Consider the following 17723-nt stretch of genomic DNA (forward strand, 5'->3'; position numbering starts at 1 on the left):
GGGGGGGTGTCTGGTACAAAACCCTAAATATAAATATTGTATTGAAAAATGATGTATTCAACTTTTTACGGTTTTAAATTTTGTTATTTTTAGTTAAAAACTTATATATATATAATTTTAATAAAAATAATAAATTTTACCATAATTAACATACACACGTTGATCGATATTTGTTAATTAAATTAAAATTTAAAGATATTAAATATATTTTAAATAACTGAATTTTTAAAATATATATATTTGTATTTAAAAAGATATTGAATTGAGTGCAGGTATTTTCTTTTAATTTTACCTTTATTTTAAACTCTTGCTTGAGCTACATCATTAAATGAATTTTTGTAATTATTAAATCTCTTCAAACAAGAGTTACCTCTAGATTCTAACACATCCCAAATTTTTAAGTAATCTTGTAAGTTTTCTAATGTTTATGGAAAATGTGGACATACAACACAATAATATGCTTTTAGAGAATCAAAATAGACATATTTAAATCTACAAAATAATATAAAGGACAACTTTAAAAACAAAATCATCTCATGTTTATACGAAGCTGTCGCTGCATTTATCTCCCTGGTTTGTTCTGCGACCACAATCCAAACATTGACGGAGTTTACAACAAAATCCTTCAAACCCCATCATCGATTTTCTTCTAAAGTTCACAACTTGGATCTCACATTACTCAGTTAGTCACAACTGTATTCTTCCCACCAAGAACCTCATGGCAATGATTTTCAAGTCAATGTCCGCTTCAACAAGCGATCTAAGCTTTGTGAGACAATCTTGTATATCTGGAAACCCTTCATTAGATTTGAAAAATAGGGCTTTCAATTTTGGATTTTGTTGCAAGGGAGAAGAGAAATGGAAGGTAAAATATGGGGTTGCTAAGGTTCGAGCAACAGTGGAATTGGGTGTGAAAAAAGGAAGCAATGTTGCATTGGAGGGAACTTTAGGGTTGGATTTGGTTTCAGAAGGAGAGTTAATGGTGAAGGGTTTTAGAGGGTTGAGGAAGACAAAGCTTGTGTGCACTGTTGGTCCTGCTTGTAGTTCATTGGAGGATTTAGAGAAGTTGGCAATGGGTGGAATGAACGTTGCAAGGCTTAATATGTGTCATGGTAGTAGAGAATGGCACCGTGATGTTATTAGGAAGATTAAGAAGATGAATGAGGAAAAGGGTTTTTCTGTTTCTGTTATGATTGATACTGAGGGTAGTCAGATTCATGTTGTTGATCATGGAGCACCTTCTTCGGTTAAAGTAGAGGTAAGCAACCTTACATAATGCATGTTTGGTTCTGCGGCCACAAAAATTGATTTGACTTAAAATGACAGGTGGTTTATGTTTGGATAAATTTACGTGAGTTGAACAATATAAATTTCAGTGTAAAAATCAGGTTTAGACCCAATAGTTACAATTCTTAGCCTCAAGTTAGAATCAATTATGGAGGCAAAATTAATTATACTCCAGCATAACCAAACATGTCAATCATTTTTATACCTGCACAATCAATTTTGATGGCTCTAAACATGGAACCAAACATAGGCTACACTTAGCAACTATGTAGCACTGACACTTTATATCGAATGTATGTCAAGTGTCCGACACGTGCTGTGGCACCAACACATCTAGTTACATTCAATTACTTGCATTTTTATTGGTGTCTATGTGGTTGGTGCCGTCTTCATAATTTAGGATCTACTTTTGCCATTTGTTCTGTGTGCACTATGCCCCTATATTAGTTTGTGATAGGCTTGTTTGCATTTGAATTTGGAACCATGCAATTTTTGTTTCAATCTTAGGAAGATTCAACTTGGTTGTTTACTACTGAACATTTTGAGGGTTCTCGTCCATTCACCGTTCAAGCAAACTATAAAGGCTTTTCTGAAGGTAGTGATATTTTTTGTAACCCTTCCTTTTCTGTTCCAATATGAATTTTCACTTTTGACAGCTTCCTATGTTATTATTATGCATTGAAGTGAATACTGAAGTTGGTTAATGGGTGTCAGGTATTGAAGTAGGTGATGAACTTGTTATTGATGGTGGAATGGCATGCTTTGTAGTCATTGAAAAAACTGGAAATGATTTGCACTGTAAGTGCATAGATGCTGGTCTTTTCTTACCTGGAGCCAAATTTAGTTGCTGGAGAGATGGAAAGCTTGTAAGGAGGAATTACAAGTTCCCCACTCTATCAACAAAGGTATATATTAACCTTTTACTTTGTGAAAACATTTCCTGTTTTCATAAAATGTATGTCCATTTTACCTTGATGAAAGGTTCTTAAAGTAAATCATTGTCATGGAGATAAGATGAAATGTTAATTAATGAAGTTGCATTTCTGAAAATAATGAAAACGGTTTTTTGACATTTTCATTGTTTTTAGAAATGTAGACAATTGTTCTCTCCAAAACTATCCTACCTTTTTATCAATAAGTGATATTAACACAAGTTTTAAGAAATGAAAACTAAAAACGCTCCGACAAAGTAAACGGTCCCAGGCTTTTACAATGTCAATATAGTTACTTTTATACAATTGATGGGCAAATTAATCAGTATAACACACTGAGAAGCTACCTTCTTCAAAAGTCAAAACTGAGCATTTCACATCCTTTATTTAAACTTTGATGATGTCTTTGCGAACCTTTTTTTTTGGGTATAACTCTTTGAATAGTGTTATGAATTTCGAATCTTTTCCTTATATGTTTTATCTTATAAACTTATCCACAGGATTGGGCTGACATTAACTTTGGTATAGCTGAGGGTGTTGATTTTTTTGCCTTATCCTTTGTCAATCATGCTGACTCTGTTAAGGATTTAAAGAACTACCTCTCTTCCAAATCACCCAAGTAAGGAAGCATAGATTCACCGAATAATCGTTTATTCATTTCATCATTAGTAAAACCTATTTATTCCTCTGAAAAGATGATGTAGTTTCTAGATAAAAATAATGTCATAGGAATCTGCCATGCATTACAAACATCGCTGCCATTACATTTAATTTGATAATTTTGGTGGTCAGCTTCCTCTCTGTTGTTGATGTTTGAGAAAAACCAACGTTAACAGCATATCTATCCGATAGTTAATTGCCTCATGTTTACATTTTTTCTTCTGTACAAGTGCTTTAATTCAAAGTTATTTTAGCACAAATCAAGAATGATAAATGATCTTTTCAGATCCATAAAAGTATTGGCAAAGGTAGAAAGCCTAGAATCGCTTAATAATCTGGAGGAAATAGTGAAAGCTTCAGATGGGATCGTGGTAGCTCGTGGTGACCTTGGAGTCGAAATACCACTTGAACAAATTCCAACAGTCCAGGAGCATATTGTTCGCATTTGCAGACAACAAAATAAGCCAGTGATTGTAGCTTCTCAGCTTCTTGAGTCAATGGTTGAGTATCCAACACCAACTCGTGCTGAGGTAAAATCAATTTTTGTTAGGAGTTGTTGCTTGTGACTCCTAACGTGATTTTTCCTCTAAGATTTGTTGTTCAATTTAATTTTACGTGAATGTATTCAAACATAAACCACTTTACATTTAATGCTCTTTTAACTTAAATCAATTTTACCAAATCAATTTTTGTCAAAAATAGAATCAAACACGCACCCTGTTGGAATGTTGAACTCAGTACTTACCTATTAAAATAATCTTTGGTTTTATGCAATATAAGGTAGCAGATGTTTCTGAAGCAGTTCGACAATATGCGGATGCTTTGATGTTATCTGGTGAGTCAGCTATTGGTTCATTTGGACAGAAAGCTTTGGCAGTGTTGGATATGACTAGCAGTAGAATGGAATCATGGAGTAGAGAGGAAAACAGACAAAATCTTCTCAATAACCATAAACTTGGAGCATCATTGCCAGATTGCATCACTGAGCAAATATGCAATTGTGCTGTTGAAATGGGTACTTCGCATTCTTTCTTGCAACTTTGGATAACCAGCTTAATTCAGCACTCATCATATAAGTACTTATGTATAAGTTATTTTTTTAATATAAAATATACAATAAAATCGAACTGTTTTCATATAAACTATAAACTATTTTCATAAGCTATCTTGAATAGCGTATGAAAATAAGTTGAAAATAGCTTATGAACATATCATAAGTTGTTTTTATAAACTCTCTCAAATAATCTCACAAGTGCTTATGTCAATAGATAAACTTAAATAAGTTAATCCAAACAGACCCTATATTAACCTTGGCATTTTGGAATCTGTGTAAGTAACTTGATGAAACTTACCCCATTTGTGTTTGTTTGTCTGTCTGTTTATGTTTCTGCAGCTAACAAACTTGGCGTGGATGCCATCTTTGTATACACAAAGCATGGTTACATGGCATCGTTACTATCACGCAACCGTCCAGATCCTCCTATCTTCGCTTTCACCAACGATGAGAGTACCCGCATGGCGCTGAATTTGCAATGGGGTGTTGTACCACTTCTTGTTGATTTATCAGATGACGCTGAATCCAACATCTCAAAATCTGTGGAGCTTATGAAATCCAAAGAATTGATCAACAAAGGAGATGTTGTTCTAGTGGTCTCAGATGTTGCTCCAACACGTACAACTCCCATGGCTCTCCAATCAATTCAGGTTAAGACAATTATCTAGAAATGCAAGGCTGCAAATATAGTGAAAGATACGTGTCTTTGTATTTTCTTGACTTGGAAGTTGGATATTATTGTTATAATGTATTCCTAGTTTGTGGTCCTTATACAATAATACGACAAAGCCTAAAAATGAATTATTATTTTTAGAACGAGGTACTCCTTTATAAATATGCTTCTGAATTCATGAAATGCCAATTTTACACTAGTACATACTAATACATAGTAGTTATATCACTGAATGGAACTGGAGTCGAATCATTTAAGTAAAGTCTCAGCGTTCTAATGTTGTGGATGAAAACGTGGCTGGAAGGAGAGACTTCACTAAAGGTGGTTAACTAGATTTTCTAATGGAGCTTAATTATCAGCAAAGTTAGTGGAGGCTTCACACTTCACACTAGTACATGATTACAAAAAATGATAGTTATATCTAACTTGCAAAGTTTGATTGCGATAAATGGAGTTGCTTGTTTTGTAAAACAACAAAATACTACCAAAGCAAGCTCCTAAACTGGCACGCCAAACCTATTCAATTTGTCTTTTCCGTATAGAAATGGGATATTCCCACACGACTTCTCATTCTCAATTTATATAATGATGACTATATATGGCCATATCTCTTTCCCGATGGGTACCTAGAATGATATATTCATACTATTCTATTCCACCTTTTTTATACTATTCTATTCAACCTATTTTATTTTATAATAGACGGTTGAGTTAACTAAAGTTGATTTACCTATTTTTTATAACAATAATTGGATATAATATTATAATAAAGATAAATTAGGCTTAATTTAGGGGAAAACAAATATTGTCTAAACACTTTGACATTGATTGAACTGGACAGCAATTAACTAGAATCGAGAACAATTGATTTTGAGGTGTGATCATGAACAAAAGGGTTTGGTGATAATTGTAGTCTAAGTAAATTAAGCCTACAATTGCAAGGTGGTCGGTTAAGAGTTGCGTAAGGCATCGATGATATGATAATTGTCTTTGAGCTTATACATTTATTAAACACAAATTGACAAGAATTTTGTTTTTTCATTTGTCTTTACTCGGAAAGTTCTTACTGTGGTCTGGGGAACCATTAACCAGTCCTTTTATTTTCTATTTTTTACTGGAGTAATTAGATAGAGAGTCCTTTGGAAAGTGATAATAACTTTAGCATGCAAATACCTGACAAGAAAAAATTATTTTCTATTTTTAATTTTTGTTAACATTTCTTAAGATTACATAATTACGAAGTTAGTTTTTTATGGTTGGAGTCAAATTGTAACGGAGGAGTATGTCGGTGTAGCTCTCGGTAAAGTGTACCTGCAAACCAATAAGAGTTGGAGAAATTGACCTGCAAATATTTTGATACTCATATCGGAGTTGGAGAAATTGAAAAGGGTTTTTTTAGACGAAAATAAGTTATATACCCTCTATTAGATATTAATAAATATTGTAGATGGCCGTTAGATAACAATGATATGATTATGGTTCAAAATTAACTATTTTGAAGATGTATACTGATATTTTGTGATGTTAAAATGTATATACTTAATTTAAGCACATTTCACGTTTGAATCTAGTTATTTTTGGATTGGAATCAAGTTCATAACAATTATTAAATTAATCTATTCAAATATAAGTTAAAAGATACTCAATTCTTTTTTCCTACAAGATACTTAATTTTTTTAATATCCTTGTCTTACAAATGTAAATCCATGTTTAGTGTTACCGTTGATAGAGCTTTGTTTTTAAGCAACTGTAAGTTGATAGAATCGGTAGAAAACTTTACCAACAAATTTTAGTAGAAAAATCAGAATAATATGATAGAATTTAATTTATATATATCGTTCAATCAATTACAAACGTTTTATTAATACTTAATTTTTAGTATAATTATTTTTAAAACTTATTTATATAATTTATTATGATTTTTATAAAAAAGAAATTACACACACGATACGGGTAAAAGAAATAAACTCTAAGAAAGAAGGAAGAAAATCATTTATTAGTCTTCCTATCAACACAGAAAATATCAATTTGTTACTAAAAAAAAAAAAACAGGAAATCATGATTATTATTTGTACATGTTGTGAACCTGAAACCACAAAACCACGTCTTCTTACTTCTTTACAGCCACAAACGTAGACCGACATCGGCGCACATTAGTCACCGTTAGTTATTTCACACTAAACTACGCTTCTTCATCTACTTCCAGGTTCTACTACTCCACTTGCTTCATTCCTCTAGAAACAAGCCTTTTCAAAATTTCTTTGCTACCAAACCAAACCCATTTATTTCATTTGCTTCTCTCTCTCTCTCTTACGTTTCAAGTTTGTTGTGTTAGTTATGGCGTATTTGAGACCCACCCTTTCTCAACTTTCCCTTTCCCAATCCAATTTTCCCACAAATTATAATTCCCAACACTGCTTTTTCCACAAAAGGATCGCAAAGTTTCAAACTTTCACTACTTCCAAGTCCTTCAATCCTAATAGGGTCTGTTGTAGTTCTCAAGATACCCAGAAGAACCAAAACAATGGCAAGTTTTTTTTTTTCCTTCTTTTCTACTTGTGTCATCTAGTTAGAAGAATAATTGTTTCTTTAGAATTGTAATGTTTTTCTTTAATAAGAATTATTCTTAATTTGAAATAATTATCACTTTTGCTAGTTTCACCCATTTTTTCCCTTCCATTTACACCAAATAACTATCAGGTTCACTTATGTGCTAAATTAAGTTCAAGTAGGTTATCTGAATTCAGTTCAAGTAATCTATTTGAGTCTAACTGAAATTAGAAATTAGAGGGTTGAAACTAGCATTAATAAATAGTTAATAATTTTAATAATATTTTCTAGCCTGTTTGTATTATTGATAGATAGCAATTAGCAAACAATTGTTAAAGTGTTTTATTTTTTATTTTTTAAGTATTGGCCTTTATCGGTACTTGAATATAAAATCATAAATACACCTTAGATGGTGTTTGATGAGTTCATTTATTATTTGGATTGTATCATCTCAAGAGCAAACACTTAGGTCTTTATAGTTTGGCCTTTCATGTGTTGTTTCCCAAGAAAAAGTTTATGTTATTGTGTATGTTTGGTTTCACTTTTGGATGAAGTCAAAATTGATTTTTCCTCTAGAATCGATTTTAACTTGAAACTAGAATTTGTAGCTTTTGACTCAAATTTATTGTTCAATTCACTTTTACGTGAATGTATTTTTACATAAACTACTTTAAATTCAACTCACTTTTAGCTAAAATCAATTTTTGTTACAACATGAACTATGTTAGGGAAGTAGCTTAGATTGTAAGTGATCAAATAGAACATCAAATTATTAACTTTTCCTTTTGGTGCCTTCATACCACTACTATTGTATTTTTAGGAGAAGAGCCTCCAGAGTCATTATTTATGAAGGAATTGAAGAGGAGAGGTATGACCCCTACATCATTACTTGAGGATTACAAGCAAACCAACTATGGAGTTGATGAAGAAGTTTTTGTGAATGAAGAAAATAGAGGTTTCCCTAACAGAAAAACGGTGTCGACCAATGTTGAGAGAGGTTTAGACAATCAGAGGGAGCGGTCTATGGCACTGAACAGTGAAGGTCTCGAGGTTGATTCTTTGTTGACTTTCCTTCAATAATATATCAAAAATCAGTGAAGTGGTTTCAAAGGTTTTGTTGCAAGTCTTTTGTTTAAATTGGTCTTTTCATGTGTTCCACATTGTTTGTAAATAACTGAGATAAATATGATTTGATAAGTAAGGAACTAGTTAGAGATTTAAAGAATTTTGAGAACAAAGTTTGTATATAATCAGTTTTCCAACAAAGAAATAACTCATAATTAGAGATATAAATATGATTTCATAAGTTCTGATATACAGTATTTCTTGTCTCTCTGTAAATAGCTTTGCTTAGAGAATGATTTGAAGTGTTTGATATACTTTCCAAATAAAGTATGTACCTCATCTGTTGTGCTGTTGTGCTGTTGTGTAGTAAATAAGTATTCTTCATGACTTGAGACAGTAGTTTTCTGTTCTAAATCACCTTTTGTGCTTCTTATGATCGATTGTAGTAAAGTTTTTCATTCTCCGTGGTTTCTGTTGATCCTAATTTTTAAAGAATGAGAAGGTAGCAGTTGCAGCAAGCCAGCACTGCAAATTTGGTTAAGAGTCTTACGGCTAATGGAAATGTAACAAAATAAAGTGCCGCCGAATCATAACTGATAGTGTAGTTTATGTAATTGAGCTTTTAATGCTAACATCTATTTGAACTTCTGTTTTTTTAGTGAGTCATCAGAAATCACTTATGTATTTATCCATTTCAGGGCTTAGTACCTCGAGCTAAACTTCTATTGACACTTGGAGGAACATTCTTTTTGGCATTTGGACCGTTGATCCTCATAACTGTGGCATTATTTTCTGCTCTTTACTTTGTAAGTTCTTTTGCAATCAACTAATATTGATATGTACTGTTTTATGACCATACTGTTTGCATGTTAAGTAATCGAACAGTACGCATTTTGTGAGAAGTTAACATGATTTTTCTTTCAATTGTGAACTTGTTTGCTATTGAGAAGTGAATAACAATTTGATGGACAAACAGAATATAACCAATTAAATTGGCAAATTATGACTCTAGAACATATAGGCTATATCCTCAGCTTCCTTTCAATAAAATGTATATTGTCTCTTATAATAGTTGGTCATTGTAATAGTTATAGTTCACGGGCACTGTTGAAACTTGCGTGTCTATATGGATTTTGTGCTAAGGGATATAAAGTTGACTTGGGGGCTAAGGTGATGGAGTTAGGAAGTGGAGTGATAACGAGGTCGTGAATTCGATCCCCAACCCCACGTTCAATAAAATAGTAACAATACTAATGGCTAACATCAGCAGATGCAAAAAAATAATATGGATTTTGTGCTGGTTGTTTGGTAAACATATAAAGTTTCCATTGAAAGTGTACAATTCTTTTACAATCAGTTCTTTGTAGCACCTACTTCATTTCATCATATGCTGAAGCTCATGATCTTTGCTTTATCTTCCCATCTATCATATAGTTTTATACTTAACATTAGAAAACAAACTTTACACTGCATGAATTCTTGATATGAAATATTTTGATTTTGCCCCGTTTGAGAAATGATAACTTTTTAACCGAAATACTACCTTCGACCCTTTTCATAAGCACATTTCACAAACTTTTTGATGGAAATATTTAATGTGTTTATTTTGGTGTACAATTTTGTTCAAAATTGCCCTTCTGTATATGAAACATTGATGCATTGAGTCTGTTTTTATTGCAGTATTTTGGACCGAGTTTTGTCCACGACGGAAGCAAGATGTCACTATCACCTCCACAATATGTAGACCCTTATGCACTCTTAGAAGATGAAAGGATATCTCAGATACAGATAGCACCTCAGCTAAATTGAATTAAAGGCAACATTAGGAAACCTAGTCACATATATTGACTGAATTCTGTCTTTTGCATTTTGCATATATGTTGTGTATAGTTTATTTAAATCTAAATGAAAGCCCTATTAGTAGTGACATTACTCTTAAATTTTTATTTTCCACTTAGAAGTTAAATATGTCTGGATTAAGTTGCAGATCATATGAAGTCCATACAATTGTCTGAAAAAAATGAAGTTTTGATAGCTTCTGTTGGAGCATATATATGAATTTATGAAAATGATGAAGTATTAGTTACTTAGGACTTCTGTGAAAATAGAAGGAACCTTCAGGGGTATATATTAGTTGACAGTATCATAATACGTGTCTTAATTAAATGAAGGAAGTATCATAATATTTAGCCTTAAGACCAGATGGATGGAGTATATGATATACTTACACATTTCTGTTTTTATTAAAAAAGAGTTTAATTATTATATATATACTGGTATTATAGTTTTTATTATATTGGCAACACATCACAATTATTTTTAGACACGGCTTTAGGAGTGATTATAGTAAAAGTTTAATATTTTTAACCATTTAACAGTTATGATTGACCGTGCAAAAAATTTTAGGTGGACACACAACTAGCCAACTTGAATTATGTAAGAGTTTTGACTGAAACAAAAAAGAATGATCCCAAAATTGCATGCTATTTTATTAATAATAAGTACACATGTTTTATTGAACATAGGTACCAATATATAAAATACAAAATGTAGAAGGGGATCAATTAGTCTGGAAGGGCTTATAGGTCTTGAGGTCTGAGATGATACCTTCAACTGATCCAACTGCAGCAACAAGAGTGACAATAAAGCAAAATACACTAAGCATTTTCATTCCTATCCATATAGGAGAAAATTTGGGCACTTTAGCTTGTGTAAGGTACATCTCTGTTGGAAAGTACACGGTCAAAGGAAAAAAAGATATTGCTCCTAACAAACCCACAACGCTGTTGAAGAATGGAAATATCATAGCCATCACTGTTGTGAATATCACATACATTGTCCTCCATATCACCCTAAAGATATTTATTCTATATATTCCAACCAATGGAATTTTTATATAATATTCCTTTGTCATTAACTTGCTTTCTGGCCAACACTTACTACCCCAACTTTCCACTAAACTAAATACGGGTTGTGCAAATACCTGTACACAATAAATAAATCAATCCATCTATTAATAAATGAATATTTACTTTTTTAATAAATTAATATATTTTTATATTTGACTACCATGATAACATATATTACCACAAGAAACAATTATTTGTGCTTTTACAAATAATTTTATTAGTTATATTGAAAAATACACTGCTATTCTATTTAATACAATATTAATTATGAATTATTATGACTTCTTAAAATAATTATTGTCAAAGATTATTGTTTGCTACCTAAATATATAAGTCCTTTAATACTTAATCCTTTAATACTAAATAAAAAATACATATCTCTTCATATGATATTGAAATATTTTTTATAAATGACTCAATTGTTTGATTTAAAATATATAAAAATAATGAAACTTTAAAAGATTTTGCGTGTGAGATTATCCGTGCATGAGACTAATATAGTTCCTATTAAATGGATTATTTAAGTTTTTCACTGGTAAATAAAAATCCAAAACTCTCGTTATATCTTTTAGTAAATCAATCAATTTTTTTATCTATAAAAAAAAAATGTTGAATGTAACGATTTTGAACAAACACATAATTAAATATTATCTTATCCACAATTTTTTATCATTAAGAATAATATTTGCTAATTCAAATTCTCTATTTTTTTCAAACAGTTAATAATATTTGTATATACTTTTAACTAACTAGTAAGTAAAAATTGGGACCCTGAAAAAATGAGTTTTTGAACGGTCGTCTATCCTACTCATGCTTAGAACCACCATTAGTTAACTGAATCGGGCTAACTCATTTACAAATAGTTTGAGCAGTGATATATTTTGTTGGTCCGCAAATAAATAGGTTGATTGATCAGTTAACTATATAAAAATAAATAAAAAACACTTCTTGTATAAAGAAACTACAAAACTTAGAAATAGGGTATTTAAATAAAAACTAAAAAATTTATTATTGTTGATAATCGTATATTGCATCACCGAAATAAATAATACTAGACCGAATTATTATAGAAGAAAAAAATTATAGCTACTCTTTTAAAAAAGCATGTCCATTTATGATTTACTCGATGTTCATATTTATTTCTCTCAATTTTTCATCATAAAAATATATTTTACTCAGGCCGCGGGGAACAACATAGCTATCGTCCGGCCAGCATCATAATGTTCATGTAGCAACATTTTTGAATGAAATGATAAATTAGCCTTTAAATTGTTATTGTTAGTAAAATTAATTTGAATTTTATAAATTGGTAAATATATTTTTGAAATTAAAAATAATAATTGAAATATTTTATATTTAAACTTTTATTGTCATAGGTTATATTGTGACATGTTTGAATATTTGATTTTTCCACGTTCATTTTATATCAATGTATTCACAATATTAACTAATTTTTTTATGAAATTGAAATATTTTATAGACTAATTTGTCTATAATTAGTTCATGTTCAATTATAATTATTCACAAATTTATTTTTTAAATGACAAAAATTTATAAAAAAATTTGTCATCGAAACAATGACATTGATATAATATGAATAGACTACACATTCAATTACACTGTCACGTCAAAATATTTAATGGAAAAAGTTTGTGGAAGAAATATTTTGATTGATATTTTTCAATTTGAAAAATGTACTTATTAACTTACAAAATTTAAAATTTAATTAAAGTGACACTTATAATGTCAAATAAAGGATATTTTTGATGATGAAATAATAATTTACCTGATAAGCTCCCACAAGATGAATAATGATGAGAAGATTACCAATGTCAACTAGCCAAAATGGTTCATAAAAGCCAAATCCTGTTAAGAAGTTTCCTGGTGCCTTGTTTCCAAATGCTTCATATCCTAGAAGACCACATAATGCATAAAAGAATGTGGTCACTGTGATTCCAACGACGTTTGATTTCTTCATGGCTTGATTTTCTGGTGGACTTGATTTTAATGTGTCCTGTATACAACAAATTAAATTCAAATCTTATCTCTTTTATTTTAACTATTAGTACCGTAAATTTTCTTAAATAGAATTAAGCACCTTATTTGCTTAAAATTATTATTACTTTTACTTGCCTGTATCTCAACAATGACCATACTGAAAGCATATGCAAAAGCTATGTTTCCAATTGCTTGGAAGGTATTCCACAACTTCTCATAACTTGTTTCATCCACTCCAACAACAAGCCCTGTTAACCCTGTCTTGACATGGTGTCCTGGCTCTATATTATTCAACAAAAAATAATTACATTCAGTTATCACATAAACTACATTGATTATTCTACCGTTGTTATATGGTATAACGGCCGAGAAAACTATTATATTAAGCAAAAATTCTTCTCTCTTCATCTAATTGTTTTCATACAATAATTGTAAGGATCCAAACATATTGTCACGTATTTTTAGGATAAAATGTGTACATTATTTGGGAAATGTAAATATAAAGATGTGTCATGTAAGCATATGTTTGAGTGCAATTTCTCCTTAATTTTATATTTAATAAGTAAAAGCTATTATGCCTAACCTGCAATTTTGGCTATGGAGAGACCAATGCCTATGGAAGCATAACCAAAGGACATGACGGCTGCAACAATAGAGAGCCATGAAAGTTCATGGAAATCTGGAATTTGGCTTAGTAAAATCTGTGAAACTCCAAATATTGCCATGAATGGATAATTGGATGTATTGCAATTTGCTTCATGCCCATACTTATGAAAGCAATTGGATTTTTTTATGGCCCTGTTTCACAAACAACAAATTAGTATTATTATTATTATTAGGTACATTTTTGCTTTGAGTCCTATGATATGAAAATATTTCATTTTCATTCTCATATATAGATTTATAAATTGGATACGGATTTTGTACATAGAATTTCGCACTTTTATGATCAAACTTTCAGTAGTCATTTTATCAAAATAAAATAGTCTAGATTAAAGTTTAATATTTTAAATTATAAAATAAAAATTATAATCTATATTTTTTGGGATTTGACAATCTCGATCGGACAACTATCGATGACTCAACTGTGTGAATGTGCAAATTCACTGAACATATTTGAGTATCACGTTATAATAGAAACATTTATTAAATAAATGTTTAAGTATAAACTATTTATATAATAAAAGATAAAATAAAGTGAAACTACTTCTATATAATGTTGTTTTCATTAGGTATACCAAAGAGTTTATGAAAATAAGGTGAAAAAATTTTACACACTTCAATCTCAATTATAAGAGAAAATGAATCAACAAAAAATGAATGTATTTAATTTCAATTTTAATCATAAACTCTCTTAAACCATCTCACAAATGTTGATTTCAATAGATAGTTAAATAAGTCGATCAAGACACACATTTAACAAAATATTTATTAGGTTCTTACGTCATGCTAATGGATGCTGTAAGAGTGTAACCGATGGTACAACCTATAAGATTTGTGTACTGAGCCAATCCACATAACATGTATTGAGTTCCTCCTGTAGAGAAAGAGATAGAAACGTGACAATGCAACAATCAACTTCAAAAGAAAAATGTCGTGTGCTTTTGTTCTACATTTTCATACTTTCTATAGAAAAACACAACATAAATTTGTTCATAAAACTGTAAAAAAAGTTGTTCATAATTTTTTTTTATAGTGGATAAATAATGAGCACATTTAAATATGATTTTCATAGGAACGACTATAAGGTGTAGGTGTACTGTTTTAAAGAAACTAAAAATTGTTGTTGTTTAGTGTTTGCTTAATTGTCCTGTTTTTTTTTATTTTGTACAACAACATTTTGAGTTTTAACTTGTAGCACAATTAGTACAATAGATTGTGCTTGTGTTGTGTGCACGTGCATTTTCATTATATATGGTAAATAATTTTAACCAAAATTAATATTAATATTTTATAACCTTCTAGATTAAATTAAAACAAATAAAATATATAAGAATAATTTAAATTTGATTTTTTTTAATTACAAAAATGACTCCAATTATAAAAATCAATATACTATTTAGAGAAAGTTAAACTTTACCATACAACACAAATTGATATTAATACTTTTATTGTCGTCTCAGATATAATCAAATCTCACTTAGTAGATTTAAATTTATCTCGTTACACTCTATGAGATTTAAAGTGTTGAAAAAAGAATCTTGATTTAAGCCATTTTTACATTAGTCATAAAAATATGAACTTTGACTGAAAACAGAACCAAATGTATGACTTGAAAGTAAAACATAAAGAAAGAAAATAAGTTTTGTACTAATTACCTAGAATATTTTTGACCATCACCATATAGGTAGGATTTCTGGCCCCATGAACAGGATCAGGATACCTATAACAATCAGCTAGAAGAAAAGAAGTGAGGAGAGTGATGAGAGAGAAAAGAATGAGAACAATTGAGCCAGCAATCCATCCTAATTGTGCAATAGCCCATGCCAATGATAACACTCCAGATCCTATTACAGCTGTCACTATGTGTGCACTTCCTGTTATCCATGTTCCTTCATTTTCATACAAAATTATTAATGTTAAATTAAAAACAAACTAACAATATTTGAAAAAAAAAACAACTTTTTTGATGTGTACATTGTTTTGAACACACAAGATATATACTAACCTGTTCTTTTTATGCCACCATCATCATCATACTTTCCATCATCTATGGAGAAGCTACTCTGTGCCATGACTCTCTCTGACTCTGTCTCCTAGTTTTTTTGAATATTGATTATTGATATGAAATTTAGACACTACCCTTTAAAGAGATATTTTAAGAATTAAGAAACGCTAAACCAAAGTTGGCACCTCATTCAATGCTCTATTATGAAATATATGAAGAGAAAAAATACATTTTGCATATTGAGAATGCTATCAAATGTTTTGGTCAAAAAAAAAAAAGACAGAGAGATAATGCTACGAAATGAGTCAAAAATCAAAATAAAAGAATGCTACCAAAAAATGTGTTGGAAGATATTCCAACACCACTTCTAGTAGTACATTTATTTTTTAATTCTACGCTTATTTCCAAGACAGTGGTTTTTCGTTTTATTTTTTTAACGCAAACAACCCAGTGGCTACTACACTATACTAGGAGTCAACATATGTCGGTTTTATAATTATATTGTCATTTTTTACTCATTGAATTCTGCAATTTCAGGATGCCTTATTTGTGTCTCTTTCAAATAACTTAGGTGCATTTTTATACATTAAATAAAATTAATGATATATATTATCTATATTCTAAAATATAAGAGAAAAATTAAAACACAAAAGTTGATGTATTTGATTTAAAATTTTGACTAAATACATTTATTTTTATTGATTTAATTTATTTTATATTTGGGATTAAAAGAAATATGTAATAAAGCTATGCTTAATTACAAATATAAAAAAATATACTTTTAAATTTACATATTAAACTTAATTATAAAAACAAAAATTTCATAATATTTTTTTATATAAAATTATGAGTTTAATTAATGTACACTTTCGATGTAAAATGATTTTACACTTACATTCAATGAAAGTTATTTATTTTAACATGTTTTATCATAAAATTATTTAACATTAAAAAATACATCCTCTTTTCTCATAAAATATTAATTAAAGCACCATAAAAAAAATTAACAACAACTATTTAAGAAAATTAAGTTCACGCTTTATATAATTATATTCATTCATAATTAATATTGGACTAAATTTACTAACAATAATATCAATTTCAATGTTAACAATTAAGTTGTTGGTAAAAAATTCATTGTTCATATTATTTATTGATTTTGTTTTGATAATTATCATTGTTGACAAAGTTTTTTTCCTGTAATTATGGTAAAGACTAAAAGTATGAAAACGAAACGGATTTAATGTCGTATTTCAATTAACTTTCTAAAAATAAATTTGTTTAATTAACTAAATATATATATTAGATAAATAAATATAAAAATATATCAATTAAAAAAAAAAGTAACTACAGCTACCACATTAATTATACATTACGCTTTGCCCCCTGATCTGGCCTAAAAATAATATAATTTATGTTTCCATTGTAAATAAAAAATATGATGAGTATTATGATTAGAATTTTAATAATAAACAATAAGTACATATTTGACTAAATAAATATAAATATGGCTAGTTTGATGTGCAGAATATAATAAATATATAATATGATATAAAGATAAGATATGATAATGATAAGATAAATATTATCATATCATGTGTTTGATGCACACATGGTAACTAACATGATAAATTTTATTTTATTATATATTTAATACACGTCTCATAATGATATAATATAATAATATATATTATATTTAAATAACATTGTGAATAATTACAAATTAGTTCTTTTTTAAATAAACTTATTATATTTGAAATATTATAAATTAATAAAAAAAATACTAAAAAAGTAAATAAATATAAAATAATTCTATATTTAAAACGATCAATTGTCACTACTAAATAAATAAATAATTCTTTTTTTTAAATAATGAGTAACCAAATATTATATTTTATTTGTTAGAATATAAATAAATATACAATGA

The 17723-nt window shown here is 29.3% G+C and overlaps 3 protein-coding genes across 3 annotated transcripts; 2 read left to right on the forward strand and 1 right to left on the reverse strand.

The window, feature by feature from the left end:
- The first annotated feature begins 491 nt into the window (after positions 1–491).
- LOC101489730 (pyruvate kinase isozyme A, chloroplastic-like) lies at positions 492–4789 on the forward strand. The gene is made up of 7 exons (XM_004496752.4): positions 492–1258; positions 1795–1882; positions 2002–2192; positions 2720–2838; positions 3166–3409; positions 3660–3894; positions 4273–4789. The coding sequence occupies exons 1-7, from the start codon at positions 719–721 to the stop codon at positions 4599–4601; spliced, it is 1746 nt and encodes a 581-aa protein (XP_004496809.1). The 5' UTR covers positions 492–718; the 3' UTR covers positions 4602–4789.
- A 1873-nt stretch (positions 4790–6662) lies between these two features.
- LOC101490044 (uncharacterized) lies at positions 6663–10148 on the forward strand. The gene is made up of 4 exons (XM_004496753.4): positions 6663–7133; positions 7977–8206; positions 8920–9027; positions 9902–10148. The coding sequence occupies exons 1-4, from the start codon at positions 6944–6946 to the stop codon at positions 10028–10030; spliced, it is 657 nt and encodes a 218-aa protein (XP_004496810.1). The 5' UTR covers positions 6663–6943; the 3' UTR covers positions 10031–10148.
- A 179-nt stretch (positions 10149–10327) lies between these two features.
- LOC101511648 (amino acid permease 6-like) lies at positions 10328–16217 on the reverse strand. The gene is made up of 7 exons (XM_004496803.4): positions 15797–16217; positions 15447–15680; positions 14572–14665; positions 13712–13926; positions 13264–13409; positions 12917–13144; positions 10328–11204 (listed from the first exon to the last, which is right to left on the reverse strand). Exons 1-7 carry the CDS (start codon positions 15861–15863, stop codon positions 10782–10784), a joined length of 1407 nt encoding a protein of 468 aa, XP_004496860.1. The 5' UTR covers positions 15864–16217; the 3' UTR covers positions 10328–10781.
- Positions 16218–17723: the final 1506 nt, after the last annotated feature.

Source organism: Cicer arietinum, chromosome 4 (assembly GCF_000331145.2).
Source record: "Cicer arietinum cultivar CDC Frontier isolate Library 1 chromosome 4, Cicar.CDCFrontier_v2.0, whole genome shotgun sequence".
Taxonomy (NCBI): domain Eukaryota; kingdom Viridiplantae; phylum Streptophyta; class Magnoliopsida; order Fabales; family Fabaceae; genus Cicer; species Cicer arietinum.

Coding starts and splice junctions, on each gene's coding strand:
- LOC101489730 (XM_004496752.4), top strand. CDS start 719: ATGGCAATGATTTTCAAGTCAATGTCCGCTTCAACAAGCGATCTAAGC. Junction 1,883..2,001: donor CTATAAAGGCTTTTCTGAAG/GTAGTGATATTT, acceptor AATGGGTGTCAG/GTATTGAAGTAGGTGATGAA. Junction 3,895..4,272: donor CAATTGTGCTGTTGAAATGG/GTACTTCGCATT, acceptor ATGTTTCTGCAG/CTAACAAACTTGGCGTGGAT.
- LOC101490044 (XM_004496753.4), top strand. CDS start 6,944: ATGGCGTATTTGAGACCCACCCTTTCTCAACTTTCCCTTTCCCAATCC. Junction 8,207..8,919: donor TGAACAGTGAAGGTCTCGAG/GTTGATTCTTTG, acceptor TATCCATTTCAG/GGCTTAGTACCTCGAGCTAA. Junction 9,028..9,901: donor TATTTTCTGCTCTTTACTTT/GTAAGTTCTTTT, acceptor TTTTTATTGCAG/TATTTTGGACCGAGTTTTGT.
- LOC101511648 (XM_004496803.4), bottom strand. CDS start 15,863: ATGGCACAGAGTAGCTTCTCCATAGATGATGGAAAGTATGATGATGAT. Junction 14,666..15,446: donor GATGGTCAAAAATATTCTAG/GTAATTAGTACA, acceptor CTTTCTCTACAG/GAGGAACTCAATACATGTTA. Junction 13,145..13,263: donor TGGTCATTGTTGAGATACAG/GCAAGTAAAAGT, acceptor TGTTGTATACAG/GACACATTAAAATCAAGTCC.